This window comes from Chaetodon trifascialis, chromosome 1 (assembly GCF_039877785.1).
Source record: "Chaetodon trifascialis isolate fChaTrf1 chromosome 1, fChaTrf1.hap1, whole genome shotgun sequence".
Lineage (NCBI taxonomy): Eukaryota > Metazoa > Chordata > Actinopteri > Chaetodontiformes > Chaetodontidae > Chaetodon > Chaetodon trifascialis.
Window position 1 is genome coordinate 7,774,926 of NC_092056.1, and position 27,806 is coordinate 7,802,731.

At 44.2% G+C, this 27,806-nt stretch overlaps 1 protein-coding gene across 1 annotated transcript in view; it reads left to right on the plus strand.

Moving 5' to 3' along the window:
- The first annotated feature begins 245 nt into the window (after positions 1-245).
- Positions 246-27,806, plus strand: part of fbn1 (fibrillin 1) — a 59,994-nt gene continuing 32,433 nt past the window's right edge. Inside the window, exons 1-28 of the mRNA XM_070958583.1 lie at positions 246-568; positions 777-1,064; positions 2,902-2,984; positions 4,585-4,683; positions 5,562-5,657; positions 6,156-6,251; positions 12,703-12,900; positions 13,887-14,012; positions 15,357-15,482; positions 16,567-16,719; positions 16,830-17,090; positions 17,871-18,023; positions 18,105-18,224; positions 18,310-18,435; positions 19,329-19,451; positions 20,460-20,582; positions 21,321-21,473; positions 22,067-22,120; positions 22,251-22,376; positions 22,488-22,613; positions 22,726-22,845; positions 23,382-23,519; positions 23,621-23,671; positions 23,759-23,884; positions 24,011-24,238; positions 24,329-24,454; positions 25,702-25,830; positions 26,960-27,085. Coding sequence (XP_070814684.1) covers positions 862-1,064; positions 2,902-2,984; positions 4,585-4,683; positions 5,562-5,657; positions 6,156-6,251; positions 12,703-12,900; positions 13,887-14,012; positions 15,357-15,482; positions 16,567-16,719; positions 16,830-17,090; positions 17,871-18,023; positions 18,105-18,224; positions 18,310-18,435; positions 19,329-19,451; positions 20,460-20,582; positions 21,321-21,473; positions 22,067-22,120; positions 22,251-22,376; positions 22,488-22,613; positions 22,726-22,845; positions 23,382-23,519; positions 23,621-23,671; positions 23,759-23,884; positions 24,011-24,238; positions 24,329-24,454; positions 25,702-25,830; positions 26,960-27,085 — 3,589 coding nt within the window. The 5' untranslated portion in view covers positions 246-568; positions 777-861. The remainder of the gene's footprint in view (positions 569-776; positions 1,065-2,901; positions 2,985-4,584; positions 4,684-5,561; positions 5,658-6,155; positions 6,252-12,702; positions 12,901-13,886; positions 14,013-15,356; positions 15,483-16,566; positions 16,720-16,829; positions 17,091-17,870; positions 18,024-18,104; positions 18,225-18,309; positions 18,436-19,328; positions 19,452-20,459; positions 20,583-21,320; positions 21,474-22,066; positions 22,121-22,250; positions 22,377-22,487; positions 22,614-22,725; positions 22,846-23,381; positions 23,520-23,620; positions 23,672-23,758; positions 23,885-24,010; positions 24,239-24,328; positions 24,455-25,701; positions 25,831-26,959; positions 27,086-27,806) is intronic.

A 27,806-nucleotide genomic window follows, 5' to 3' on the forward strand; every position in this document is an offset into this window, starting at 1 on the left:
GTGCATTTTATTATTATTATTATTATTAATGTTTTTTATTTATTTATTTTTAAGATTTCAAATTATTTATGATCAAACTTTGACACAGATCTACATGCATGTAAGAAGCCCTGTATTTTAAAAAACTCTGTGTTGGCCATAATATCGTCAGCTGACAGTCCAGGCTGAAGGTCCAGAGCTTAACTTGTGCATTTTTGAACTCCAGCTTTTGTATCGCGAGAGCAGGGGAAGAAAGGAAAAAACAGTTTTGGGGAAAGTTGAGCAGAGCAGGGATGAGGAAAGAGCTGTGCAGTGAGGGAGAGTCACAGTGAGTTTTGCCATTCTCATCCTCTGGAATGCATCAGCTCCTCTAACTTATCTGTGCAAAGTCAACACGCGACTGGATGCGCACGAGCTGACTCCAAAAGTTACGATGCGCATCTATTTATAGCAGCTCAGCGAAAGGTTTGAGTGACTTTTCTGCTTCTCCGCAGTTTGCTTCTTAACGTTTATTCAGCAATACCTGCAAGGAAAAGTGAAGTGTAGTCCTCTGTCGGGGCTGAGGCGAATCTCCTGCTCGGGAGACAAGGTAAAGTAACGACTCACTCGTGCGCAATTTTGCACTTTTTTACACTGCAAGCTTTTTGCGACTCTGAGCTGAATGATTTTCTAACTTAAAAACTGCAGAAGTCATATCACCAGCAACTTCCCAGAGCGCTGCAGAGTTGTTTTTCTTTTGCATCTCCTGCACTCTCCTCTGCGTCTTTTCCAAATGTTTTATTATTATTGTTTTCCAGCTTTGACTCCAGACTGCAGAGGCCGACGGGGGCTGGGAAATTAGTTCAGGAAACTTTTATTCTAGCGAGCACTGGACTTGTACACATGAGAGTGGATATGCCGGACAGTCAGTGTCGAGGACGGCTGCTGCAGTTGGCCGTGGCTCTGGTGGCCTTGCTGTCGCTCTGCGCCGAGCTTGGAGACGCTGCAGAGGTGGTGGAAACCGGGGACAGCGAGCTGATGAGCAAGACGACCGACTCCAGAGCCAGCAGGGCCAAGAGGAGGGGAGGGACGGACGTCCTCAGAGGGTAATGTGACTATGATAATCCTCATTAGGCTTTCCAGCTTATTGCAACTTTAAATGAGCATCTTTCTCTGTGTGTGTGTGTTTCATTTTTTGGCTCTGAGCAGGTGTCTGTTCCTCTCACGTGTCTTTTTTTTTTTTCTTCCTCGTTTTTTAATAAGGCAGAATGAGACCCATGAGTGACATTGTCTGTGTTGGGAAGTTTGGAGCAAAGTTTAGTAATTAAATACTGGCAAGAATATCACATTCCTGCTGACTGCAATAATAAATTACATCCAAACAAAGGAGGCCATTGGTCGTGTGTGGCTGTGGCAGATAGGGAGAGAGAGAGAGAGCGAGAGAGAGAGAGAGAGAGAGAGAGAGAGAGAGAGAGAGAGAGAGAGACTCAGCCTAATCCTCTTTCTGGCCAAAAACACCACACCCCAGTTGTGGATAAATCACATCTGCAGCTGTACACAGTGGGTCACTGCTGGAGAGGTTGTGTGTGTGTGTGTGTGTGTGTGTGTGTGTGTGTGTGTGTGTGTGTGTGTGTGTGTGTGTGTGTGTGTGTGTGTGTGAATAAGAGAAAGAGAGGAGAGAGAGAAAGAGGGACAGACATAGGGAAAGCAAGACAGACAAGAAGAGAAGGAGCGTCTGTGTCCAGTGATGACAGCAAACAGCTGATGAAGGTCACACAGTAGACAGCTCAATGAGCATTCTCCACAGGCATTTTTATTTGACATGCTTTAAGTTAATTTATCAGAACATCTGGGTTCAGAGGCAGGAAGTGCACACAGGCTGCATACTGTGTCACACTGACTTATAATGTTTCAGAGATCCGACAGGCTTCATTATGCACCTCGTGGATCAGTTTTAAGTTACGCTGTGCGGTGCCCACGCTGACCCCCGGGTCACTGCATGCCCAGTTGGTGACTACAGATTCACATGCAGTATGTAGGCCTGCCTCAGACCTGTAGGTGGCAGGATGGCCCAGGCGTTCGCTTCCATGTGAGATGGAATATTTTTTACAGGTGCATCAGATTTCTTAAAACACCTTGTGCAGCATAATATTTTCCTCACCAGCAGCATTTGGCGCTGGAAAGTGCCAAATGCTGCATGCCAGACCGCACCCGACAGCAGGAAGATCGCTACAAGCAGCGCAGGTCATAGCGTAGTCCAGTGGTCCGAGACCCCGCAGTGGGTGACGAGATGACTTTAAGATAATTGCAGGGGTAACAAGTGATTAACTGTAATTTGTCTTTAAAGTTACTAAATAGTTTGACCCATTCAGGACTAAAAAAGAAGGAAAAATCACACATGATTAAACGGCTCACTGCTCATGATGAGGTCCCATAAGGTGGCTTTGTTTCACAGAATGAGGGTCCCAAGCAAAAATCCTCTGGCATGACAAATGTATGTTATACTTCTTTTTATATGAATGACATTTTATGCTTTCTGGGGGCTGTGAAATAATATTTTTTGTGTTTGGGGAGGGTCAATGTCAACGTCATGGAAAATGTCACTGGAGATGGAGGTGAGCATGTGGTGACTGAACTTTGATCCCTTGCCCGGGCAGCTGGGTCAGGCTGCAAATTGCCATCTCTGCTGAAGTGCCCTTGAGCAATGTGATGGAAGTGCTCTGCAGAGGAGGTCAAGAAACAGGAGATTAGTTCCTGCTCTGTGTGGATCATTAATCAATGAGCGTCCATCAGTAGAGCGCAATTGAGGCTCTAAGGACAGACGTTGTTTTATGTTGTCCAAACTGTAAAGCACAAAGACAAAGCTGTAATTTATCATGGTAAATTCAAATATAAGTCACTCGACTTAAGATCATTGGCCCTCTAATGCTGCATCTTCCACAGGCCAAATGTGTGTGGCTCAAGAAACAACGCCTACTGCTGCCCAGGCTGGAAGACTTTGACTGGAGGAAACCAGTGCATTGTTCGTGAGTATCACCTCCATTGTTACACGACTGCCATACATTCTGGTCAGGCAGAACTTCGATCTCCTCATGACCATCACCAGCAGTGTTTCGCAGAGTCCAGCACCCTGCTGTTTTTATTGGGGCCTTGCAGCCACAGTGTATTTCACACCACATGGGATGCAAAGGGAGTGCATCTTACTGTACGTTATGTGACATTTTAGACTTTGTTGGAAAAAAATCCAACAGGAATGTGACTCCTGCAAACCAGACTTAAATATTCAGCACATAAGAAACAAATTCATCCTCTTTCTTTGTAATTAATAGTAAGAATAAAATGCATGATTATTCTGAGTATGTAACTTTATTTATTGCACTTGTTGAGCGGGTCTGTCGTATAAAACCTACAGGTCACACACCAGACAGGGACTGCAGTTTTTAGGCGATGAATGAACATTAATATCATTGACTTCCAGCACTTTCAGAAGTTTTCTTGCATTCAGATGGTTTGGAGTTTGGGCAGGTGAAAAAGTCAGGTAACAGTTACGGTCCACTTGCTCAAAGCTCCAGTTTCAATAACTTGTAGATTACTGTAATATCATTAACTCAGAATATATGCAAGAAATGATGTCATGCACCTGCCTTTTCTATACAAGTGTGCAAAAATATAATATATTATTGTTTCCTGATATTTGTCCTTTTTCCTAATGAATGCAATTCATCTATGAGACATTACACAGGCACAAACCAAACTATTGCCATTTAATTGGCATAAAACTGTTTGATTGCCTAAGTAATTTTACATTAGCAATGGTTTAGTGTGGCTAGTGGTGGTGATGGGCCGGCAACATGACCCAAAACAGGTAGTCATTCATTTTGGTCAATTTACTTTGGTATTCTGGCAGTGGTTTCTTGCTCTGGTTTCTTTTTCTGGTTTTCTTCTCTTTCTTTGCATTTCCTCCCCACCTCTCTCTCCCCTCACTCTCCCCTCTCTCCAACCCCCCGGTAGACAGGAAGGTCTGAGAGGCTGCAGAGTTGTGTGATTGCAGTCTGGCTGGTCGGCTGGCCGGATGCCTGTCGCGGCTCTAATGACATTGTTTAGCAGTGGGGTTCAGGGAGTAGGGGTCAGTGGCTGGACTCTACCTGATGGGAGCAGGGGGCAGGGGACCATGCCAACAACAGTCTGTGGGAAAGAGAGCAACTGAGCGAAAACAGCCAGCGCCAACTGGAAACACACACTGGTGCACATTTATGGCAACAAAATTCAAAGAAGAAAATAGCTCAAAGTCGTTGCCAAGTGGGCTTCTATAACTTAACCATGATGAAAGTTAAAAGGACAATTTCACCATATTTGGACTGCGGTGTGTTTGAGTTTTGGAATATTATAGATGAGAGTTCAGAATGAGGTTTAGATCATGGCACAAGTTGCACCAAATGAAACTCTAACCAGAAATTCAAAACCTGGAGCGGACGAGCCGACAAGCAACAGATAAATAACAGGAATTCTCTCTCACGCAGGACAAATCCCAGCGCCATAAAGCGAGCGCTGGACTATTATTTTATCTTGCACCTGACAGAGGACGTTTTTATGTTGTTTGACCGAGTGTCATGTTCCTCTTTGCAGCGATCTGCCGGAGTTCATGTGGAGATGGTTTCTGCTCCAGGCCCAACATGTGCACCTGCCCCAACGGCCAGATCGCCCCATCCTGTGGATCCAAATCAGGTTGTTAAACAACACCTCTCCTGAACTCCTTTGAAGCTTACTATCATCAGCTAGATGGATTTTATTATGTAGCGTACATAGATATAGATGGGAGAGGTTGGTAACTAATACTTGGGCAATATATAAACATTTTCATGTTGTGATTTATGTAAATAGGAGTGTACGTTGAAACTAAGTGCTTTTTGGAAAGCACGGCCTGGACCACACCCCTGCCTTTGCATTTTTAATAAAGGAGCTGTAATCTTAAGAAAAACATTTCACTATGCCATCACAACAACGACAAGCAGTGACAGATGATAGATGACAGAAAGTTTGCAGTCTTGTAATATATGTATATAATTAAAGAGCTTGTAATTGGGTCAGATTCTTTGAGTGCAGACCACGCTGTTTCGTTTGCATCTTTTTTCTCAAGTTTTCTTCTCCTCATCATGAGTAATGAGCACTTACTAGCCTGGTACAAAAATACAAGATACTGAGCCAAAGAACCTCCTGAAAACATCCATTGAAACTGCCCCAAGCAATTGATACAGTATATGTATGTTGCAATCACATTCTTGCAAATAGCGGTCAATCTCATGGGTTGTTGTTGTTGTGTGTGTGTGTGTGTGCGTGTGCGTGTGTGAACTGGGTGTGTGTGTGTTTTGGAAGACGTCCACAATCAACATCTCTTCCATGTTGTTCTCTCGCAGCTCACAGTGCTTCAACCCAATGCGCTCATCTGTTTGCGCACCATAAATTTCTAGAAAATTATATCTGAATATGACTTTTAAGAAACTTCACAGTGTAGAAATGTTGTAAATCTAATCTGCAGTGTATGTTTGTGTGCTCTGAATTTAACCTCAACGTGTCTGTGTGTGTTTGCATTGTTCTGCCCACAGTCCAGAACTGTAATATTCGGTGTATGAACGGAGGGTCGTGTGCTGAGGACCACTGCCTGTGTCAGAAAGGCTACGTGGGAAACCACTGCGGTCAACGTAAGTATCGTCCTGAAAATACCACAGATTTCAACACATCAGCGTATTTTAACGTCATTTTAGGTTTACTGAAGGCAAAGATGTGTCAAATAATGTCTGTTTCCAAACATTTTTCCTTTAAAGCTTATGTAAGTGCCATATAGCAAATGTTAGCATACTGGCATGCAAACCTAAGAGTTTGAGCATGGTAAACATTAGCGGTCAGCATGTTAACATTATCACTGAGTGCATATTGCTACGCTAGCATTAGCATTTAGCTTCAAACCCTTCTGTGCCCCATCTGACTTCTTTTTAGCTATGTCACCGTGTTCCCACATCTCTGCAATCGATTTAGTGACTGCAATGTTATCATAACCAATACAAACGATGGCTGAAACTGCAAACACAAGACCCAGGTCGTGTAAACCAGAGATATCCTTTGAACTGTTTGTAACTCGCCGTCGTGTCCTCACATACATGTGGTGTCACTGTTTGTTTTCCCTGTCTTTTATTCTCCAGCGGTTTGTGAAAACGGCTGTCTCAACGGAGGACGGTGTGTGGCTCCCAACAGATGTGTGTGCACCTACGGCTTCACCGGGGCTCAGTGTGAGAGAGGTAATGAGCGTCACACTGCGGTACTCTCACCCGTCTTACGCCACACTGTCTCTGTCACTACTCACTACTGCTGAAGTAGTTCTCAAAGCCACATGCGCTGCTTTTGTGAAAACGTGACTCGGCACTGAATGGCGGTTGTTTTCTGTGACTGAGGACGATTCCTGCCTCGTCATGCCAGCGGCTTCAGGAATGTGGTTTGTTGTGGAACATTTGCATGTCAAGCTGGAGCTCAGAAATGACCGTTATTTTCCACATCTGTTCTCAAACGATGCTCTGGGGAATGTAATGTCTCTCTAAATGTGCGCTGTTTGTTAACCGAAGACCTCCCAACCTCCTGTGGTTGCTCTCTGGCACATGTGGCTCCAAAATATACAAGCACATGCAAAGCCGAGGGTGGCCTGCACTGTGTTTGTGAGGAAAACATGCACATATACAGGCGTGTGTGTATGTTTTGGGTATGTGCTGTGGCAGGGATGACCTGTAGAGGTCAAAGTGGTGACCTTGTAAAGCTAATATTTGGATTGGCAGCAGATCTTCTAATTAGTAATGTCCCTTTTTAACAAGGCCATGCTTCAGAGGCCTATCAATCCGGTCTGGCTGTGGATTCATCCTTTGGTTTACTTGTTTTCTTCAACCCTGCAGCTAATAAGACACTATCTGGTTGCCTGGTGGGCGAGTGCCAGGCCTTATCTGCTGAAGCACACTTCTACATGTTGTAACTTTGCTTTCCATCCTTTCCCGTGGAAGCTCGGCCAAAGTCGTTTGTGAGACTGTTGAGGAATTCAAATTAAGCCCACGGTATCTTCAAGATGTTCATACTTTTCTGAGAACAGAAAGGATCCCAGAAACTCTGCTGTTTTGTCTTGTGCAATGGCTTCTGATGAACAAATGATGTACGGGCAAAGGATTTCACCACATCTGGTTTTAAAACTTTGGTTCTCCATGTAAGGTGACAAGCACGCAAACTTGCCACTCACTTTCAGTTGCATTATGAATGTTTTTCGTCTGGTATAATGAAACAGACTTTTTATTGTGTGTGTGTGTGTGTGTCCGGGAACAGCTGCTTGGAGACCAGCTTCCATCCTCAGTCATTCATCTTAACACACTATATTGTGCTGAACTTGTGTCACTATGAGCTCACCATTTTCTTGAAATCCAAGATTTAGATGAGCCCATAACTGGTCTTCTTATGTTTTCATAGTGCTGATTATACAATGCGTAGTATCATATATGTAGTGCTTAGTTGATTGACAGAGAATCAGTCAAAAACAGCTCTGTTGACTGACTAGTCATTTATGTCATTAATTGTGCAAAAATGCCAAATATTCTCTGGTTCCGGCTTCTCCAAGATGAGGATGTGCTGTTTCTTCTGTTTTCTATCATTGCTAATTGAATGTCTGTGTTTTAGACTGTTTGTTGAACAAAACAAGAACAACTAACTTGTGAAGGGCGTTATTCACGATTTTTATCGACTAAATATTACTTCAAGATCTTATTGACTTATTCACTAAAAGAGTTATCAACAGATTGATCAATGAGGAAGATAATCAGTATTTGCAGCCCTGTAAATGTGTCAGTTGTTTGGTCCTCCGTGTTGCATTTGCTTACACTAAGAGAGGTAGAGAAAGTAGGCCAATGGATACAGTGGCGTTTCGGGTTAAGTTACTTTCACTGGAATTTCCTTGGCTTGGATCCATCACCTCCCAAGGGAAAGCCATTGTGCTCTCGCGCAAACACAAGCACATGCATAAAGTACATGTGTACTCACAAACATGCACACATGCACAACACCGCACTGTTTTTAAAGCAATTTACAGAACCGTTCCCCATTATGGCTTGATCTTATCACATTAGCAAGAACACAGGATTTTCCACAAACACGTGATCTGACCAGAGGAGAAGTAGCTGCACTCAGGATGTGGAAAGAGTATGAACACATCACTACTACAGAGCTGTGTGACTTTGAGCTGTATGCTGCCAAAGTGACTGGTGATCTGCTGACCAGTGGTCCCACCACCAGGCACAGCTGACCGCAGGGAAAATGCAGCCTGGTACATCAACGTGCTCTTTGTTGGTTACAAATGTGATTTAGGTTGGAATGTGGGATTGGTGAGATCCAGCCGCTCTGCAGCTGATCGCTCGCAGGGCTCTGTGCTCCTGCTGTAGAGTCGTTTAGCTTCGGAGCAATAAAGTCGAGCTTTCGGTGTGACGCCATTGAGTTCACTTGGGATGGTGGTGAAAGACTGGCTTGAGACGTGGCAACACGTGAGTTACACAGTCAATAAGTCAGCAGCCAGAGCACAACAGGGAAGTCGGTCAGTCAGCTGAGGGGCTCACTTGTCTCTTCATGCCTCACTGACTTTCCCCTATCAGGCTCTGTTCTAGCCCAGTGCAAACCTCAGTAGATAGATAATCAAGTGTGTGTGTGTCTGTGTGTGTGTGTGTTTGAGCGCGTGCTCAACTTGTTAGTCCTTAGAGGATGGAGAAATCTGCTGACGGGCCAATAGGGAAGGCCCCACCCAGATATAAGACCCCATAATACATGCATGGTAACACGCACAAACAGATGCATGTGCACAGCTCACACATACGTTAATCCCTGTAAGGATGCTGTGAGCACCATCTGCAAGGGGCAGATTGAGGAAGGGTGGATGTGGAAAAGGTGGACAGATTTCAGTGTGTACAAACATTTTGGAGTTAATCCAGGAAACTCTTCTGACCCACTTCCTGGCGGGCTTCCCTCCTGTTCACACCGAGGCCGTTGTTGTGCATAAACTCACAGGTCATTGAGGAAGCCGACGTTTCTATTGTGTTCCAAAAGTAACTGAACTTCTGCACAGACATGAAATCGCTGGCAAATGAGGGTCAAACCAAACTATCCACTCCCATATTAAGATGCATATTTTCTGAAGCAGCTACAATAATATGCTAACGTGTTTCCAAAAGTAGAGCAGTAAGAGCGAAAACAAGAGCTAGATTTTTTTTTTTTTGTAAGTTTTGGTCTGTTTTGAGATCATCTCTGGCTAGACTGCGGATGAGGGGTTGGGACCTTGGCCGAGATTCTGTGTGTGCGTTTGAGCGCGTTTGTGTGTGAACACGTGCGATTGCTCCCAGATGTACAGGACATGGGTGGATCCCCCAGCTGTATACAGTTCACAGAGAGACAGTAAGATGACAGATGAAATGACACCACTTTCACCCTACAGCTGTCTGCCTCTCCCTGTTTACCTCAGCTGACTGTTTAAGTGCTACACTTGTATTTACTTTACTCCATGCACAGATCTGTGTGTTTTAGTGCTTGCAGTCTTCCACTAACAGCTGTAATAAGCACGTATTATGTCAGGTGGATTATGTGTAGCAGCCAACAGTAATAACACGTAAACCTTAACCTGATGAAAGGAGAAACTTGAGTTCTTTACACAGTCGGCTGTACTCAGCTTATATGGGCGCCATGTAAAAAACTTCCCAAGGCTGCTTCTTTTCCTATACACAGGGTATTCCTTTGTTTGTGTAGTTAAGGTACATAATGTATGCTTTAAGTAGATACAGGTGACACCTGACAACTGGCTGGGTTTGTTGTCTCAAAGCTGAACATTGCTGTGGTGGAAGAATTATTCAGATCCCTTACTTAATGAAAAGTTAAAGTAAAGCTATGTTAAAATCTTCCTTTACGAGTAGTCCTGCATTCAAAAATTTTAAGTAAAAGTACAGACGACTTTGCAAAACAATTTAATCAAGTATCATAAGTGTTGATAAATTACATTTGGGGAAGTGCAATCATTAGCTTTCTTGGAGTTCGATAGAAGGAATGACACAACTCTCATATCTGTTAAATGTGAGGCTGGAGCCAAAAGATGATTAACATTAACTTAGTTTAGCATATAGACTGGAAACAGCTTGCCTGGCTCTGTCTGCACCATTTAAGTTCACTAAGTAGCATGTTGATTGACCTGGCTTTAGATAGAGCTAGGCTAGCTGTTTCTAGTCTTAATGCTACTGTATGCTAACTTGACCAGTTCATTTACTGGATCAAGAAGATGTTAAATGTTAGCTTAGTCTAGCATGCACAGAAAAACTAAAGTGTACAAAATGTTGTGGTTTTACGTGGTGTTATGTGCAGGACTATTTAGGACAGACTGAACTTTAGGCAGAGCTAGGCTAGCTTCTCCAGTCATTATGCTGCTGTATGCTAATCTGTGCTAACCTAGCCTAACCTAACCATAGCTTCATTTACTGTATAGACATGAGAGTGCCATCAGTCTTCTCATCTACGTTCAGTAAGAAGGCACATAAATGTATTTCCCAAACAATCCCTTAGTCAGAGCTGCAGAGAGGGACAGATTTTGTCTGATGGGATAAATAAGGGTGTTAGTAACAGAGAGTAGGTTGATCTCTGCGTGACGGCCGTTCAGTCTATGCAAAGTGCAGTAAGATCAGACGGTGACAACTTTTAGCTGAAGAGTGAAAGTTACCGAGAAATGAGGATAATTCTGATTCCATAAAAGTGCACTTCACACCAAAAGGCCTTAGATACGCTCTCCCTTCTGTCCCTGATAGGAACAGCTCATGTTGATGGTTTATGAATCATTCTGACATTGAGTGATTGCATGATGGAAGAGATTCAAGATCTATTTGATATTGCATGCACTCTTCCAAATTAACCAAAAGCATTTACAACTAAAATACAGTTATTAAAGGCAGTGAAATATCTGATTTATCAGTCATATATGTCTGGTGTCAAAACTTACCAAGTTAATTAAATCAGTAAATAAAGTCAGTTAATTTGTTGATTCATTTTTTCTGGTCGTCATTGCTAATGTTTGTTAACTTGTAGTGGATTAAGAAGTACAAGATTTCCCTCTGAAATGTTATAGAAGTTGCTGAAATGCAAATACTCAGATAAAAGTACATGAAAACTGTACTTCAGTAGAGGTACTTAGTTACTTTGCCGCTCTGGGTGGAAGGAGGAGTAGACTGAGAATCAAAAGCATTCGGTCTCCAGTCGAGCCTGAGCAGGAGGGAGTGAGAAAGGGAGAGATGACCCAGTTCTGTTTCACACAGCGCTGGTGCCAGAGGCAGAGAGACCGTGGAGGCTGTGGTGCACGTGACGGGCCTGGGCTGGGCCCCGGTCCACACGGGAAACGCACAATGTCTCGTTTGTTTTAAACGACTGCGCTGTTGGAACTGGTCTCCCTCTTTCCTCTCGCTGTCTGTTGTCTGCCGTGAAATGTGGAAATGATTTTTGCCGTTGGATCTCGGCCAGATTCTTTTGGGAGGGATGGGTTTTCTCCTCTCTCTTTCTCTCTGTCCCTATCTCGGTTTCACCATCTTCTTCCAGGCCTTCACCTGATAAGATTCGGTGATTTTTGTTAGATCTGTGGGGAGTTTGCAGCTAAGGAGTGGCGTTTGGAGAGAGGATGAAGTGAGGGGATAGATGCATGCAAGCAGTGGGATCAAGGGAATAAGGTTCAAACCAGTTTGAAGGGGAGGAGAGATGAAGAATCTCGACGGAGGGACATTCTTCACACTCTTGAGCTCATATTTATCATAAGCTATTTAATTTTAATTCTAGGCTGCTGTAGTTAGTGGGGAAATCACCTACTGTGCTCCACAGACACGCCCTGTCAGTCATCCTCTGCTGGCCTGAGGGATGATGACCTATTCCCCAGATTGCGTATCGCGAGAAAAATAATAAAAAGCAGCACACTGCATGTTAAATGTGCCATTGTGCCGTAAAAACACAGTGCAGGTAGCGAGAGAACTGATGACCATATAATATATGCACCAGACTGCTTTTTCATTGTCTGGGTGTCCTTGCTTATTCTAGCTTCCACAGCCGCCCACACAACTTTAAAAGGTTTTCCAGACCCCTTTTCTATCTCTGCTTTTCTCGAACACACACACACACACACACACACACACACACACACACACACACACACACACACACACACACACACACACACACACACACGCACACACACTAACACACACGCACACCAATGCACCTGAGAGCCAGACCGATTAAAATGCCAGGAACAGACAATGCATTCTTTATGGAGTGTGTTACTGTCCGCTCCGCAGCACTTTCATCACATATATTGTGAGTGAGTTGTAGACGTCATGCAAAACTACGTTCAGTTTTAGTGTTTCTGTTTGTGTGTGCCAGACAGATATTTGCTCACAGAATCAAGTCGGGTTCGAGGTTTTTCAGCATTTAGCTTTAGCTCCCTTTGTCACGGTTTTGATTGAAATGTCTCACAAAATGAGCTGTTTTGTGTTTTTTAAATCTAACGTGCGTCAGCCAATAGAGGTTTTTTTTTCAAATTTCCCTTTCTGTTTACGTGTTTGACCGGCTACCAAACCGAGCTGTTTTGCATTGTGTTTGCACTGTGAATAAAGAGACAAAGTGAAGTTTCCACAATGGTGAACTCTTGCTTTGCCTCTGCAGACTACCGCACTGGGCCGTGCTTTGCCTCGGTGAATAACCAGATGTGTCAAGGCCAGCTCACAGGCATTGTGTGCACAAAGACTTTGTGCTGCGCCACAGTGGGACGGGCGTGGGGTCACCCCTGTGAGATGTGCCCGGCCCAGCCTCACCCTTGCCGAAGAGGGTTCATACCAAACCATCGCACCGGGGCGTGCCAAGGTAAAGTCTGTTCCTCAGCGCCTGGGTCTCTTTTTCTGTTTTTGTCTGCTTTTTCTTTCTGTCACTCTCCATGTCCTTTCCTTCTTTGAGCAAAGTGCTGCTTCTGTCCTCTCTGCCCGTTTTAACTCCTTCTCCCTCCTTGTCTGCCTTCACCCCTCTCCCTCTGTCATCCCCTCATCTCTACCCATCATCCCCTCTCCAGGGGATTAGTTCTAATTGGGTTAAATTGGGGTGGGTGGCAGTGCCTCCCACATGTGTATGGAATGCCCGCAGACACCCGCTGTGGCGGGACTGTCAGAGTCAGTAACACGGGTCAGTGGCGGTGCCACGTGGGAGAGCTCATTTCTGGTAAGACGGCCCTCTTCCTGCCTGCCCCAGACCCAACAACATCAGAACCTCTGCAGGGGAGGCGGACCTGAGCCAGGACCCAGAGGAACATGGAGTACTCTGGGCCTGCATCAGGTCACAGCCTCCTGGAGGTTTTCAGCCGGAGACCTACATCTTAATCGTGTCAAATCCATGAAATAAATTAATATAATCACCAATGTACCTCACCAAGTCACAGTTTTTATGTATACCCTTCTCTCTGAATGCAGATTTGTCCTCTCTGTGATTCCCCTCCTCTGTCTATCTCTTCCTTGGTCGACTTGGCTTCGATTTCTGTTCCTCCTGCAGGAGACATTCCTCTCTCTCTTTCTCTTTTCCCTTGTCACTCTGTTGATCGCAGGAAAACTCAGAGCCAGACTGTAAAAACAGACCCAATTTCAATCCATGCAGATTCAGACATGGCCAGATTTGTGTGTAAATGTTTGTGTGTGTGTGTGTGTGTGTGTGTGTGTGTGTGTGTGTGTGTGTGTGTGTGTGTGTACTGCCCTCTTGCCTCCATTTCTGTCTCATTTCTCTTGTTTTGCACATGAAGGGAATTTGTGCTTGTGCGTGTATTCATATGTGTTTGTGTGTATTAATTGTGTGCTGTGTATGTACAGATGTGGATGAGTGCCAGGCCATCCCTGGCATCTGTCAGGGAGGAAACTGTATCAACACAGTGGGATCCTTTGAATGTAAATGCCCCGCTGGGCACAAGTTCAACGAGGTCTCACAGAAATGTGAAGGTAAGAATCAAGCTAGCAGCCATCACATTAAAACAGAGAAATGTCTGACTTTCAGCGTGAGCGTGAATGACAGAGTAGGCTAAAAAAGATTATTTCCAAAGTTCCTAATTAACAATGTGAAAGTAGAGCTAAAAGCCACATCCGTCGAGTTGTGGTTAGCTTCACCGCAGTCGCGGTATTCTGATTATTACTTTGTGGGAAAAGACCACACATAAGCCACTTCCCTTGAAATATGTTTAATTAAACCAAAGCAGCACTGCCTTTTCTCAGTAATCCTTTTCAACACTTAATTGTTGGCTTGACGTAAATGCTGATTTCATTAGTTTTCAAGTTAAAGTGATACTATGTAACTTTTGAAAGAGGAAATAACATTTTTCCTCTTCCAAATGAAAAGTTGAATTCATGAGCAATAAAATACACCATAGCCTAATTCAGTACAGTCAGGGGCCTTTTCTGCTACAACCCTACTTGGTCTGGTATGACCATTAGCTAACATTAGCTAATGCTAGCTAACATTTGATGTAAATATTGCTGTATAATACGCATGACTGAGTCACTTCGCTGACTTACACCGCTTGTGATAATCAATTGATGATAATCAAGAGACAGTCAGTGAAGTTTATGTCCACATGTAGTATTGAAAGCACATTTTTCTCTCCGTTGGGGTTCCTAATTATCAACTTCTGACTGGCTTACAGAATTGTTAGATCACAGTCTTTTCTTACTTTATAATTGTGGCCTCTGAGACTCTCGCAATATTTTTTAATGTTTCTGGCTGACAAATCTTAAATAAAATCCTTCTCTCTGCATCACTTCTGCACAAATAAAGACCTACAGTTAGGCTGTGAAAAATATTGGCTCATTAAGACACGAATGTGACAATTTCCAGACCAAGTGTAACTCTGGTGAAACGGACTGAGCAGGGTTTTTGTGGCACTCGCTTGCAGAGTAAAATATGTGCTATTTAATGCCCAGAAATAATTGCCGGGAAACTTCTGGACTGTGTAAAAGACGTTTCAAATGGGTCAGAGTTACAGTGTATTTCTTTGTGCATGATGATATGCACTCAGTGGTTAACAGTGCTAACAGAGGAGCAGCTACAGGCCCCTGGATTTAAAATCCTGTGACAATGCCTTATTTCCATTGTCTCTGCCAGCATGTGCTTGAGGCGCTCTTAAAGACGTTCATTTTTAGTTCGTTTTCAGTTTAATCACTTTCATCGGCAGTTATGATTACCATGCAGTTTTTAGGAACACAGAAACAGGAAGGAATCTAAGATGTTTTGAGAAGTACTGGATAGTTTTTTTTTTAAGATTTCCTCCTCTCCTCTCCTCTTCTCTGTAGATCTGGACGAGTGTTCAAACATACCAGGTCTCTGTGGTGTAGGTGAATGCTCTAACACTGTCGGCAGCTACTTCTGCAAGTGTCCCCAGGGATATTACACCTCTGTGGATGGATCCAGGTGCATAGGTGAGTCATCTGCCATCTGCATTGTGTTTGCTCTGGTCCATTGTCACTAGGACAGATACAATATGAGACAAAGCAGCTGAGCAGAAAAGGTGCTGCCTCATTCTCTTTTCCTTTTTCCACCCCATTTTGGTTCTTCTCCCTTTATGCCTGGCACTGACAGCAGAAAGAACTGAAATCTGTCCAATGTTCCAGCTGGTAGAATTTAGGTCAGTAGTCACTTGTTTCTAGTTCCACAACAATAAAACCAAGGAGGGGATGAGAGAAGTCCTCTCGCGCTCAGGTGACTTGACATCATGGCTGGAAGAAGTGAAGGGTGTGTGCGTCTGTCTGTCAGTCTGCGTGTGCGTGTGTGCCATTGAACAGTCCACATGCTGGGAGGATGATAACAGTGTGTGTATGTAAATTCACTGTTGACCACACACACACTCAAAATCAGCAGAAAAGCCAAAACAGGCCTGAATAGTCCATTAGATGTACAAGCACATACTCACACGTGCATGCATGCACACATGTATTCAAACACAAACATATGCAATCACACGCTCACATTACCCCCCCAGGAGAGGATGTTTGTGAGGAAGGAATGTCTGAGTCTTTTGCTCCAGAAAAGGATTGTGCCAAAACATTTTAGTCAGTTTCCCATGCAGCAACACTCAGCATTAACATGTACTGCGGCCCCTTAAGGGCTCGATTATTTTTTCTCCCACCACCTCTATGTCTGTCTGACATCTTGTTGAGTTTAACCAAGCAATCAGTAGTGTAGCCTGTCAGTTTCTCCATGTGAATATGCTGGATGGACTGGGTGTGAAACAAGACATGATATATTTATGTTAATGGGGAACCTGAGAGTTAGTCATGCTGGTGCACAGTGCCAGAAACTGCAGGATGTAGGACTGGTTCAAATAAATAGGAAGTGATGACTATTGGAAGTGGCTTCCATCATCCAAATGATGGAAAATTTGAAGCCACGACGACTAGTTTTTGATTGTACTCCTGCCAGTTTGCTCAACATGCAGACAGCACATGCCATATTCCATACAGTACAGCTAGTTTAACAGACTTCATGCCGTGTTATTTCCCACAGATGCTCGTGGTGGGTACTGCTATGCTAGCCTGCTGAACGGGCGCTGTGCCAACCAAAACTCGCAGCTGTTGACCAAAATTCAGTGCTGCTGTGATAGTGGACGCTGCTGGTCTGATGGGTCCACTCCTGAAATGTGCCCCATTCGTGGAACAGGTGGGGTCACTCACCATCACATGGCTTTACATTTCTTGTCTTCATCTATGTGTCTCCTTGTCTCAGTGCAGAGTCAACCTCTTGTTGTTTTTCACATGTGCTCATTTTAGAAGAGTACCAGAAACTGTGCATCCAGATACCTGATGGGAACGGTGGAGTTCTGGTACCTGGTCGTGTCCCAGGGAGCCCCGACCTACCTGGCATTTATCCAGCTCCTTTTCCCGGTCAGACTCCGGGCCGTGGACCTGGAGTGATTCCTGGTCAAGTTCCCGTTCACGTTCCTGTCCATGTACCGGGTCAGGTTCCAGTTGCCCCTCTTCCAGGCCCCGGAGCAATTCCAGTACAACCACCTGTACAGCCTCCTCCACCAGGTGTGTTTTTGCTTTCTGCTTGTGTTTGGTTCAAGTTCACACTCTTAAATGACATGTCTTCAGTGTTGATGTGAGCCATAATAGTTAATAACTCATAGTTTCTGCTCTGACTCAGTGGATGTGCAGTGCCCGACCTCCCACTTGGTCTTGTGTCACTATGTTCAAAATCCTGGTTTTGAGCAATTGCAGCCCACACCCTCCAGCGAACGAGCTACATGTTAATGATGGAAAACTCTGACTAAGACTTGAATTGTGCACTGACGCAGGGCTGCTTGTGTAGATTGGGTTTTGCCGCAAAGATATCCAAAATATATATGCAGAAAATGTCCTATCTGAAAAAATAAAAACATTCTTGCATGTTTGCAGCCCAGACCATGTTAAGAGTTTAATTAGCCATGTGCAAAATCTTCCGCAATAACATTTCCTCCCGAACTATTTTTCAAGCGAACTTGGCAGAGTTTCGGCTCCTCTCAAGAAAATTCAAACAACTCAGAGCATTTTTTGCCTTAATGAATAATACTGTATCCTGCCAGACATTATTACAGTGAAAATGTGGTGTGTACACTGTCTGGCAATTCATGACTGCATGCTTATGAAATGCCTTCTTTTTTTGGAGGCAGTTGAGATGCTACATTTCCTTTACTACTTTGTTTGATCATACTGTATGTACATTTTCTGTTGACCAAATAGCTATGAATTAAGATGTCAAGAAACCAAAAAACAGCAGCAATGATTGGACCCATGGATGATGCAGAATATTTGTGCAAATGTTTCCGTCAGGTCCCTACATTATCCAAACCCAGAATATCACCAACATGTGCCAGGCCTACCGCAACCTCTGCCTGAACGGCAGGTGTATCCCCATGCCGGGTATTGGATATCGCTGTGAGTGCAACATGGGCTTCAAGTTGGATGGAAGAGGAGAGTGCATAGGTAAGCTTCTTGTTTCTTAAGCACTAAACTGGAGGTACATGAAGGTGAAGAGTGTTTACGAGCTTTATGTTTGTTCTCCAGATGATGATGAATGTGAGAGAAACCCGTGTGCCCATGGAGAATGTGTGAACACCCCTGGGTCGTACATCTGTCAGTGTCCTGCTGGATTCCAGACTACTGCAACCAGGACGGAGTGCCGAGGTTATGCACACACACGCACACATGTGTACATACGCACTTAAAGAGAATGTATGTGTTTACTGTGCTATGTGCTCGTGTCTGCCAGACCTGGATGAGTGTGTGGCCAACGGTCGCATCTGCAACAACGGCCGCTGTGTGAACACCGAGGGCAGCTTCCACTGTGTCTGCAACGCTGGATTTGAGATTTCAGCAGATGGCAAAAACTGTCAAGGTCTGTGAAGTTCTGACATCTGCATTAATGGAGTAGGGACATGTTTAAAGGGTACTTTTCTGTAACAACCTCAGTATGTGTAATGTTATTGTTTAATGGACCATGGATCTGTTGGAGGTGGTGATTTAATACCAAGCATGTGCCGTAATAGACGGAACTTTAAATGATCTTCCCGGTGGTTTTGTGTGTTTCAGCCCATTAACTACAAAATATGTTCATTTCATATTACTAGCAACGTTTTCCAAAAGACTCCATCATATTAATATGTACTTCATACCTTGCAGGCATCTGTTTGTTTCCACTCGTTTTAGTCTGTAAAACTTGCAAACTTGCTTTAGATAGGTGGTCTATCTGTTTCCATTAAGGGGGCAGTATATTCCATCAGAAAAGCTGTCAAGCAGGCGAATAGCTTTGGAAACCCCCCACCCATCCTCAGTCCTTAGGACTGGGTGGGGTGTGGCCTTTCGGAGCAACTATAAATGCTAGTTCTGATGGAGCATAGCCTGGCCCTTATATTTTCTGTTGTCAAACTCAATGACTGAAGTTTTAGGCATGGATTGTATCGAAATGTCTGCTTGTCGTTCCATTCAAGGATACTCCAAGATCCAAAATGAAAGAGTTGGCTGCTCAAAAGCATAAGTTTTAGTCCAGAATTTCTTGATTCCTATGTTTGCTCAGTGTTTGTCTTGTGGACTTGATTTTCTGACAGCGTGTGTAGCTCGCCAGTGTAATGAGCCGTCTGCAGACTATCAATTCTCCAATGTGTGAGTGTCCTTGAATGTACCAAGGAACGTTTAGAAGCTAGTTTTTGCTTGCCACTACACTAACCACTGTATCTTTACACCAAAAATGCACTGCTGTCTGTCTATCAATTTATTTCTGTTCGCCCACAGACCAGGACGAGTGTCTGATCAGGAACATGTGCCTCAATGGACTGTGTATCAATGAAGATGGCAGCTTCAAATGCATCTGTAAACCCGGATTCCTGCTGGACACCAGTGGACGCATGTGTGTAGGTGTGTTTGTCAGAAGGCCTGCAGATTACTAAGATCGCACCTTTTCATCACGACAGTTTTTGAGCCAATTGTTCTTTTGAACTGTATTTTCGGCAAGGTTGGAAGATGGCTACCTCTCTGTCATGTTAGTAGTTCTATTATGTGAGTCTTAGCGCACAAGCCAAAAATCCCCCTAAAAGCCTTGGAAAAATCCCTCAGCATCCTGGCAGGCCAGCTGGACATGTGGATATTTGGGGCCCGCCTGTTTTGAGATTCTAGCAGACAGCCTTCCCCAAACTTGTTCAGTGCAAAGAGAAAAGAGATTTGGCCGTCTCCTGAAAGTGGAAAAACATGCCACGATAGGCACCGGTTTGATTAAGAGACACAAACTTGAGTCACACCATTTTTCTGCATGTGACTCTATGAGACGCTGCATGAAACTTAGACGCAACATCAAACGGGATTTAAATGAATGTAATGTTTCAAACATAAACCAGCGAATAAGGAACAGTCTGTCCAGTGTTTAACCTGCAGCAATCTTGCTCCGCATGACTTCGGATACAGACATTTGATCTCAGAGACACTGACCTGATTAAGTCATAGCAGAATAAATAAATAGGAGAGCAGGGTGTGGGTGAAGAGTGCTGATATATGCAGTCATTAATGGAATGTGTAGTCTAAAGGGGCCCCGGGGCCTCATCATCTCTCTGTCCCCCAGCACGCCCAGACAGAACGCACGCACGCACATAAACACACGCTTTAGCCTGGATGCCATATCATTGTTTACGCTCATTATGATAATTATTGTAATACGCTGACAGGATCAAGTGGAGGGAAAAGAATGTTTTCTTAGTTGACATCGTTAGACTGAAGAACAGCATAAGACAGCAGTTCTGGAGTCATTGTTTTTTAATGAATCAAGCACCTGAGGTCTTTAATAACCACACTGGTTTATTTTAATGGGTTCGAACCATTAGCCGTGTGAAGCTGAAGTGCATGGAGAAATGATGTTGCTGTGTCTGCTTCCAGACATTGATGAGTGTGAGACTCCAGGCATGTGCATGAACGGCCACTGCGTCAACACGGAGGGATCTTTCCGCTGCGAGTGCATGGCTGGGATGGCCGTGGGCCTGGATGGACGGGTCTGTGTTGGTGAGTGAATGTCTTGTTTCCAGGAACGGTTGATGTGTTCATTTTGGATGACGGTAATCTGCTGCAGGTAGCTCGATAGCTATGCATTTTTTAACCAGCGGTGACTGTACAAAGCTTTTGTGGAAATGTTAGTCCCACTTTTCCAAGCAACTGAAAGCTCAGAGTGAGCATACTTTTAAGGATTAATCTCACAACTGTCTACACAGTTTAAGCAGAATAACCACAACACAAATATTTTCCAGTTCAGTGATAGAATAAGCAAAACTGAATTTGACGAAGCGGGGAATAATCACATCGTAATAAACTTCACCACCGGCTTATCCTGTTAACCTGTTGCAACCACATGTTCAGTACTATTAGTGAGCACGCATTGATCAGTGCTGATAAATGTTCTGCCTCCGTCCCCCTGGGCTGACACTTGGAGAGCGGATCTGTTTGTGCTTTTATTTTCTCCATTCCTGCATTCCCCCAAATAACATTTCTTTGTGTATTGTGTGGGAAGTGTCGCAAGGCTGTTGTTCATTCTGGGTGAGTTTTTGTCAGGATGATATCAGCGCAGCAGACTGCCGCAAATCCCTGGATATTATGGAGAGAGAACGACCATTTGTTTTGCTGGTGTTGTTGTTTATTGGAGCTGCGGACTCTCGCCTGCCTCTCTCTCTCTTTCGCTCAGCCTGTTTGCAGGTCTCTCATCTCTGTTTCTCACACACTCTGTCTGCCTTGTTTTGTCTGAGACAGACACGCACATGCGCAGTTCGTGTTATGGTGGCTACAAGCGAGGGCAATGTGTTAGGCCTTTATTTGGAGCTGTGACCAAGTCGGAGTGCTGCTGTGCCAGCACAGAGTACGCCTATGGAGAGCCCTGCCAACCCTGCCCACCACAAAGCTCTGGTACGGATATTCAAATCACTCCACCCTTTACACATATGGAGCAACCTTCTGCTGCCTGACACACACACACACACACACACACACACACACACACACACACACACACACACACACACACACACACACACACACACACACACACACAGAGCTTGTGTTTACTTCAAAACACACCTGTTAAAGTGAGGATGACCAGATCAAATGCTGCCTCCTCTCTGACATAACAGCTTGGATTTCATGGCAGAATAACAGTGAATAAGTCATGGCTAAGTTGTTTGACAGAGATGCCAACAGTTCGACACTGACAGCCTCCACGCACACACACACGTGCACACACACACACGCCCTAAAGTCACTTCTCATTAGTCCTGCCAATTAAAGTTTCTATATCAAAAGATGCCAGAGCTGCACCACATTAAGGACACAGTTTTATATACATCAGGGCTAAATGACAAAGCTGGGAAGTGGATAATGACATGGTATTAAATGTTTTCCTTTGAGATATCTTGGATTTTGGCAAATGTGATATTTTCCCAAACACTGTTATTTCTTCTTTTTTGTCAACCAAACGTCGTTGTTTGTGTGTTTTCCTGCAGCTGAGTTCCTGGCTCTGTGCCCCAATGGCGTTGGCATAACCGGCGATGGAAGAGGTAATGAATGCGAGCTGGTCGTGTGTTTCGTTGAAATTAAAACCAGTCACAGCCACGTAATTAATTTTGGTTATTACTTAGCGTTTTGTTCCTGCTGTGATGTTAAACAGGTTGTTCTTTGCCTTCTCAGATATTAACGAGTGTGCCCTCGACCCTGACATCTGCCAGAATGGGGTGTGTGAGAATATGTTGAGGACGTACAAATGCACCTGCAATGAAGGCTTTGAGGTCGACCTGACGGGCCAAAACTGTGTTGGTAGGTTAACGGCTCTGTAACGTCCTCTTAGAAACTGAAAGTGTGCAGCCCTCATATCAGACGCCAGTGTGAGGAAAGCTGTCGTGTCTCTCTGTCTGTGTCCTTCTGCAGATATTGATGAGTGTCTGCTAAACCGGCAGCTGTGTGAAAACGGTCTGTGCAGGAACACACCAGGCAGTTTCACCTGTCAGTGCCCCAAAGGATACCTCTTTAATCCTGAGACAGACATCTGCGAGGGTCAGAGTCTCATTCATTCTGCTGTACAGTACAATGCCACGTCATCGCTGCACCATGTGTACCATGTCTGCTAGATCAGATTGATAAGAGATGTTGTTTTTCTCTCCCACAGATGTGGATGAGTGTAAGTCAAGCCCTTGTGTTAATGGAGAATGTAGGAACAGCCAAGGGTCCTTTGTGTGTTTGTGTTCAGTGGGCAGTTCGCTTGACGGCACCGGGCTGGAGTGCATCGGTAAGTGAGCATAGCGTGATATGGTTACCAAAACAGTACTTTAACTGGCAAAATGTTAATAAATCGATAAAAAGATATCAACCTCGACCTCTTCAAAACTATCCGTATTTAATAGTATCAAGTATTAAAAGTAGGTAATAAGGTTTAAAAATTAGAAGCATCTTTGCTCCACTTTTTATTAACACAAAAAAGCTGTCTGGCCTCAGGTTTAACATTGCGGCAGCTCGGTGATCAGCTGCATCAAACAATGTGAGAAGAATTGGGTCAAGCGCTGCACCAGCACTGCATCAAAAATTGGACCACTTAAATGAAATGAACGCTTGCTTTGCGATGAAGAATGATGTTTTCCTGTCTCGTGCAAGTTGACTGCTAGAAAGCCGATCAAAATCTTTTTTCTTTTATGGAGATTTGATGTAAGATTCTCTAATTAAATGCAGAATTCTCACATCAAGTGACACTTACCAGCTCCTGTTTACCTGCAAGTTATTTGATTACATGTAACTGAATATCTAGTAACTATAAGGTTCGTAAAACAGAGACTACTAAGAGCACCTGCTGGCTGAAGATAGTCAATAATCGCTGTGAAGTCAACATCAATGGGGCTACACTGAAGTCCCACTGCTGCGCCACACTGGGAGAAGCCTGGAACAGTCCTTGTGCCAAATGTGAAAAAGGTGAAATGGTCAATATGCTCCATTTTGCACATTTTACTGAATTCTAATTTGACCATGTAACTGCATTGACTGACATCGCCTTGTGTGTCCTCCTTTTCCAGATCCAATCTGCGGTAAAGGCTTTGCGAGAGTCAGAGGAAATGTCTGTGAAGGTAAGGTCATGCCCAGACATTCAGACCGGCATCTAACTTGATTAATGTGAACCTGTTGTTGATGTTGTTTTCTCTGCCGACTGTCAGATGTGGATGAGTGTCAAGTGTTTCCCGGAGTGTGTATCAATGGCAAGTGCATCAACACCCCGGGCTCCTTTTTCTGCCAGTGCCCTCCAGGAATGACTGTTGATGTCAGTGGCAGGACGTGCATTGGTGGGTCCCGTGCATGTGTAGTGGTATTGATGTCATCTTAATGTCATGTGTGCAGGTGTTTTTCTCTTCTTACACCACTTCATATTCATGTCTCAAACTTTTGTATGGAAACTTTGTGACTTCCAGACCTGCGCACAGAGCAGTGTTACCTCACCCATGAGGACGAGCGCTGTGGGGCTCCTATCTCAGGGAAGCACCGTGTGGATGCCTGCTGCTGCTCAGTGGGTGTTGCCTGGGGACCTGAATGTGACGAATGTCCGGAGAAGGGCACTCCGGAGTATGCCCAGCTCTGTCCTCGTGGCCCAGGCTTCTCGCATAGGGGTGACTTCATCAACGGCAGACCCTTCCTCAAAGGTACTGTACCGTCCACAAGCTGCATGCACTGCCCGGGTTGTTGCATCAATGGACTCTCACCTGTCTTTATCCCTCTGCTCTGCACTGTAGATATAAATGAATGCAGGATGATAAACTCACTGTGCTCCAATGGAAGGTGCCGAAACACCATCGGCAGCTTCCGTTGTCGCTGTGATAACGGCTACGCTCTGGACTCTGATGAGAGGAATTGCACTGGTGAGTAGTGTTGAATACTACTATACTATATACTAAATTAAGCAGCAGCAATTTGATAATTACTTAATCTTTAAGTCATTTATCAAGCAAAAATGTGAAGCATCTGCTGGTTCCATCTTCTCAAATGTGCTTTTCGCTGGTTTATATCATTATGAATTTCATATCTTTGGGTTTTGGGGTAGTTTCTTTCTGGGCATTAGATAGTTGATTTACTGAAAAACAACTGAAAAATTAACTGCATAATCTGTAATAACATTGAAAATAAACATTAGATTTAACCTTAGTGGTGAGTACTGCACACAACAATTCATTAACTGTACAATGGTTGCCTAAGACTGATGTTGAATCGGTGCTCTTCTTGAATCAGCTGGTCACATATTTGCAGTACTGTGAGAGCTGACATGTATGTATCTGCTATTACTGACTGGAATGTTTGCTCAACATCAGCTATGACAGTATCTCCATTTTATTTTTACAAGTCTCACCATTCTTCATCAGTCCCCCTCTCTGAACCCCTCTGCCAACACTAATTACAGTAAAGTGGTGTAAAGCCACTGCCGACATTCAGCTCATTCAGTCTAATGGGAGCCTGGCTGCTTTGGACTTGTTGGAACTGGTCCCTGTAGTCTGGTTAGCTACATTACTGCTCCGCTGAAATGTGCACACATCATTTTAAGTTCAAATGCCAGTGCAATAGCGTTATTCTAAAATAATTTATAGGCTCTTAGTTAGTAAATGATATCTGGGACCTTGTAACCCCATATGAGTGAGATCCCAGCCCAGAGTCTTAGCGTGAAGTGTTCCAAAATGGGGATTAAATTCAAAAGGGATCAGGCCTTTAGCTTTAGACTTTGGAAGAATCTACTTGAGGAGCTCAGGCTGCCTAAATTATCTCTGAATTCACCTCTTAATCTTGTTTTATAGTTTTCTTTCATGTAGTAACCTTTTCTCGGGCATTTTGTGCTTTTATGCTCTGTTTGCCGTACATCTATAGTGCATACCTGAGCTTCATTGCTTTTGCTACTGATCTTTTCCATTTTTAATGTCTGTGTTAAATCACTTTGTTACTGAATTGAAAGTCTCTGCAAAAACAAATGTTTTTATCGCGTTCTTTAAAATGATATCTCTCTATGTTTATAATAAACACAGAGAGCTCTGTAAATGCTTTCCTCTGCTTGCGTGAATGTTAGTGCAGTTTTAAATGGAGGTTCTGCCTCGCTGAGTTTTGTTGCATTCCTCTCCTGCAGACATCGATGAGTGCCGCATCTCTCCCGACCTGTGTGGACAGGGCAGGTGTATCAACACAGCAGGAGATTTTGAATGCGAGTGCTTCGAAGGTTACGAGAGCGGCTTCATGATGATGAAAAACTGCATGGGTGAGTGAAGAACCCTCGCACACCAGCACTTGCGAATACGAAGCAATGGCCTCTCCAGCTTGAGATGATTTGGCACAGTCACATGCAGAGACAGCAGTCTTTCATATGAAATCATTCAGTCTCTGAGGACATGAGAAAGTTGATCTCCTTCACAACTCGCGCACAGAGAGCGGAGAGCTTTGCCAACCTGTAACGGCCTCCAAGTGAAAGGCAGGCCTGCCACACAACCCCAGTCCCAATCACAACCCAGGCATCTCCTCCAGGCTCCCTCTTGGGCCGTAAGCTCTGGATGAGGTGCTTCGCCTAACATGCCAGACCTGGAGCTCACTGTTTAGACGGCTGATGTAATCTGAAATTTCCAGGCTGTGTGCATTTCCATATATGTGTGTATGTGCGTGTGAGAGAGAGGAAGAGAATTAAACCGACTTTATTTAAACCCCCGTGGGGTGTTGAAAAGCTCTAGTCTGTGCAGCCCAAGTGTCGTCACAGTCGCTTTGCAAAACTGCTCCGTAAGGTCTTAAAGATAATTGTTCTTTATTACACACTTGACCTGCATGTGAGGGACACCCAATCAGCTGCCCAGCAAAATGATTTTTATATGCAGCTACAAGTCCCAATGTTCTGCCATCTGTGAAAATACTTAATGCTCTATTTCTGTTCTGGTCTGCCTTTGACGCCGTTTGATTAAATTCTTGGAAGAAATCGTACTCACAAAATGGAGAGTCTCAATACTTTTGTTGGCCGATAGCCAGCCGCCATTAGACCAAAATTGGCAAGACAAAATTTACTTGCACGCTGTGGCAAAAAAATTCAGCTTGGGCTGGAAGTAATGTGGGCAGAGTTGCAATCATAAGCTGATGGCACTGGCTGGGCTAGCAGGCGAACGAAAACAAATAACAAGTAAAAACACTTTTTCAAAAAGTTTTTCATCGTCAGTCTTGGTTTTGAACATCACTATGGAGCTATTTCTCCACGCAGCTATATATTATGAAGACATATGCAACAAGCGCTTCCTGAATGTCGGTCTCTCTTTAATTGGAGTCTGACTTTTTTACTGAACCCTAATATTAAATATCACTACTTGTGTCCGTGTGTGTGCTGCACATGTGTGTTTTTCTTCCGCTGTCAGACATCGATGAGTGTGAGAGGAACCCTCTGCTGTGCCGCGGAGGTGAATGCGTGAACACGGAGGGCAGCTTCCAGTGCGTTTGCCCCGAAGGACACGAGATCGCACAGGATGGGTCGGCCTGTCTCGGTGAGTGATGAGTCGGGCAGAGTCCCCGAACTTTCTCCTCCTTCCTGCTTTTCTCCAATCTTTGAGAAATCTGTGTGGCAGAATGCAGTTTCCAGTAGGAAAGAAGATAAGTGAGCGGAGATGCTGTCACAGAGCAGTTTGAAGGACAAGGGAGATTTGGATCATCCGCCTGCATCTGCCTCTGTTTCTGCCTCTGTGTGTGGGCTCACTGGGGCTCCGTGGGAGTGTTTGAGTCAAGTCTGTGTGCAGTATGTGCAGGATATGTAGCGTTCTTTAGGGGCTGCCCTTTCATGTGTTTATTTCTCATTAATAAGTGACAAAGAATCAGCCATCTTGTTTTTGTACCCTTCCTGTAAAAGGCCCTCCTGCAGGCTCTGGCGTGAAACACATTGGCCGAATAACTGTCAGGCTCTTCCAGAAAGTCAGTTAGAGCTGTGTGTAATCATTTTTTCACATTTTGGTTACTTGAGCACGTAGTTGACTGGAGAAGTGGCAGAGTAGTAACTTTCCCTGTGCTTTCCATAGTTTCACAACTCTCATGTTTAGTTTATAGCATTGAGCTGACCATGCATTATTCACTGGGTGTCATTCTGATGACCTAATGCAGCCTGTGAAGGTTTCAGTCCATGATCTAATGCTCAATCACTGCCCTTAAAGCTCATTTGTTTTCTTTTTTACCACCCAAAGTTATAAAAACAATTAAAACTGCCCACCTCGTCCC